Source organism: Diabrotica undecimpunctata, chromosome 8 (assembly GCF_040954645.1).
Source record: "Diabrotica undecimpunctata isolate CICGRU chromosome 8, icDiaUnde3, whole genome shotgun sequence".
NCBI lineage: Eukaryota > Metazoa > Arthropoda > Insecta > Coleoptera > Chrysomelidae > Diabrotica > Diabrotica undecimpunctata.
In genome coordinates, this window is record NC_092810.1 from 14,514,670 (window position 1) to 14,516,840 (window position 2,171).

At 31.9% G+C, this 2,171-nt stretch overlaps 1 protein-coding gene across 1 annotated transcript; it reads right to left on the reverse strand.

The window, feature by feature from the left end:
- Positions 1-258: 258 nt before the first annotated feature.
- Positions 259-1,759, reverse strand: LOC140448301 (uncharacterized). The gene is made up of 2 exons (XM_072541387.1): positions 568-1,759; positions 259-484 (listed from the first exon to the last, which is right to left on the reverse strand). The coding sequence occupies exons 1-2, from the start codon at positions 1,527-1,529 to the stop codon at positions 478-480; spliced, it is 969 nt and encodes a 322-aa protein (XP_072397488.1). The 5' UTR covers positions 1,530-1,759; the 3' UTR covers positions 259-477.
- Between the last annotated feature and the right edge of the window lie 412 nt (positions 1,760-2,171).

Below are 2,171 nucleotides of genomic sequence, written 5' to 3' on the forward strand. Positions count from 1 at the left end.
TAAACAAAAGTGACCTCTTTTATCACACACTATATTAGAACTGACTGGCCTACATTAAAAAGGGTTTTAAAAAATTCACATTTTTTTTAATTTTTAAAAATTACAAAAGAGAAAAAGAGTTTTTAAAACCGTCTAAGGTATGTTAAATAGATGAATAAAAATATTAATATAAAACTTACAGCTACTTGTTACAAATCCAAATCAGATTCAGAAGATGAACTTTCAAAACCAAGATTTATAATAACTGGCTTGATCATTTTATCAGTAATATTGTCCAGCTTCCACATTTTTTCCTCTTCTTTAATAGTGTGATTTACTGCCTTTTCCCAGTTTTTAGGTTTTACATTATTTACGGCCTCCAAAAACAACTGTTTAACATCATGAATTTTAAAAGTGGTATTTTTTCTTGAACCTTCACTCTTTATCTGTGCCCATACCAGTTCAATCGGGTTTAATTCACAATGATATGGTGGGGATCTAAGTATTGTCATTCCACGATTTTTGGTAATTTCATCAATTTCGTAGTTTTTAAATTTTTCTTTATGAAGGGCACACAACGAATAAAGTTCCTTTCTTATAGATCCGGGATGGTACGTAATATTTTTTGAACTCAGCCAATTCTGCAAGTCTTTTTTTAACCACTTGGTTGTGGGCAGTCCTTCTATAAGTCTGGAGTGATAACTTGCATTATCCATTACTATTACACAGTTCTTAGGAAGAAGATCTATCATTTGTTCGAACCATTCTTGAAAGACATCAGCGTTCATGTCTTCATGGTAGTCACCGGTACGAGTTGATTCAAAAGTTAATAAACCACCTTCAACAAAACCGTCTGAACTGCCAATGTGTACTATTATCAGCCTGCGTCCCTTTCCTGATGGAGGGTTTAAACCAGTAGATAAGTTATTTACAAAAGCGTGCCTTTGACTTGTAACAGTTTCATCCTGCCAAAATTTATTTGGTGTATGACCCTCGTTGATCCATGTTTCATCAAGATAAAATATTTTTCTTTTTTGGTTTCTCATTTCCTTTATGGTTCTTAGAAAATGTCTTCTCCATATGACAATATCGCTTCTTTCTAATAAAATAGACTTTCTGGGATTCTTTTTCCAGCGGAAGCCTATTTCTTTTAAAAGTTTCCATAACGTACTTCGACTCATTTCTGGGTAATCCTTATCATCTCGAACTGAGACAAAAACTTTATCCAATGTTGGAAATTCTTGTCTAAAGAAGAATTCATGCACTTTCCGTCGAAGTCCTTCTTTAAAATGATATTCTATTTGAAATTTTGGTTTCCCTGGAGTATTACGTGGCATTTGAAAACTACCACATTTCTCTTCTTTAATAACTCTGTAAATCGTAGATTTCCCAACACCAAGTGTACTGCTAACTAACTCAACGGTCTCATCAACACTTTCACATAAACGTTTGTCTGTAAATGATTTAAAACAATTAAATATTAATGTTTTTTCATTAACTGTTAGAGGACCAATTTTTCGGCGTTTACACGGCACTTCCAAATTTTCCATAACACTAGTATACACAATAAACTGCACCTTGCAACTGAAGTACCTACTTTTAGTGAACTGTTAAGAATTTTGAATACGCCACTTGGACCTTCCTATATACAAAATGGAAAAACCCACTATCACATTTTCTGTGGAATAAGTTTAGAAGGTAATTATCTAGTCAATTACTGTCGTAGATTCCTGGAATTAAAGAATTAAATGTTTGATTGTTGAAACCCTTACTTCGTGGAATGCGCTCATTTCAGATAAAATAAAACGTTTTATTTTATCTAAAGAATTAAACTTTATTTTGCAAATAGGCAAAGAATTAAACTTTATTTTGCAAATAGATAAAATAAAACGTTTTATTTTATCTAAAGAATTAAACTTTATTTTGCAAATAGGTAGGTACTTATTAAACTTTTATTGGTTATATATACCCAATAAAATAAACATCTTACATTTATTGCAAATTTATTAGTACCTGTTAACCTCCATCACTCCGACACTGGCAACCTTATTTAGGGATTAGTAACCCTCACAACTATTGTATTTTATTCTGCTCCAACCTTTATACCTGGTGGTCATACTCAATTTAAAATTGTTTTCCTATATACTTCTGTAAACTTGTTGACAAATATCTGTTTTTCATTGAGTCACCCG

What these genes read in the sequence shown, in the direction of transcription:
- LOC140448301 (XM_072541387.1), bottom strand. Translation starts at nt 1,529, where the DNA reads ATGGAAAATTTGGAAGTGCCGTGTAAACGCCGAAAAATTGGTCCTCTA.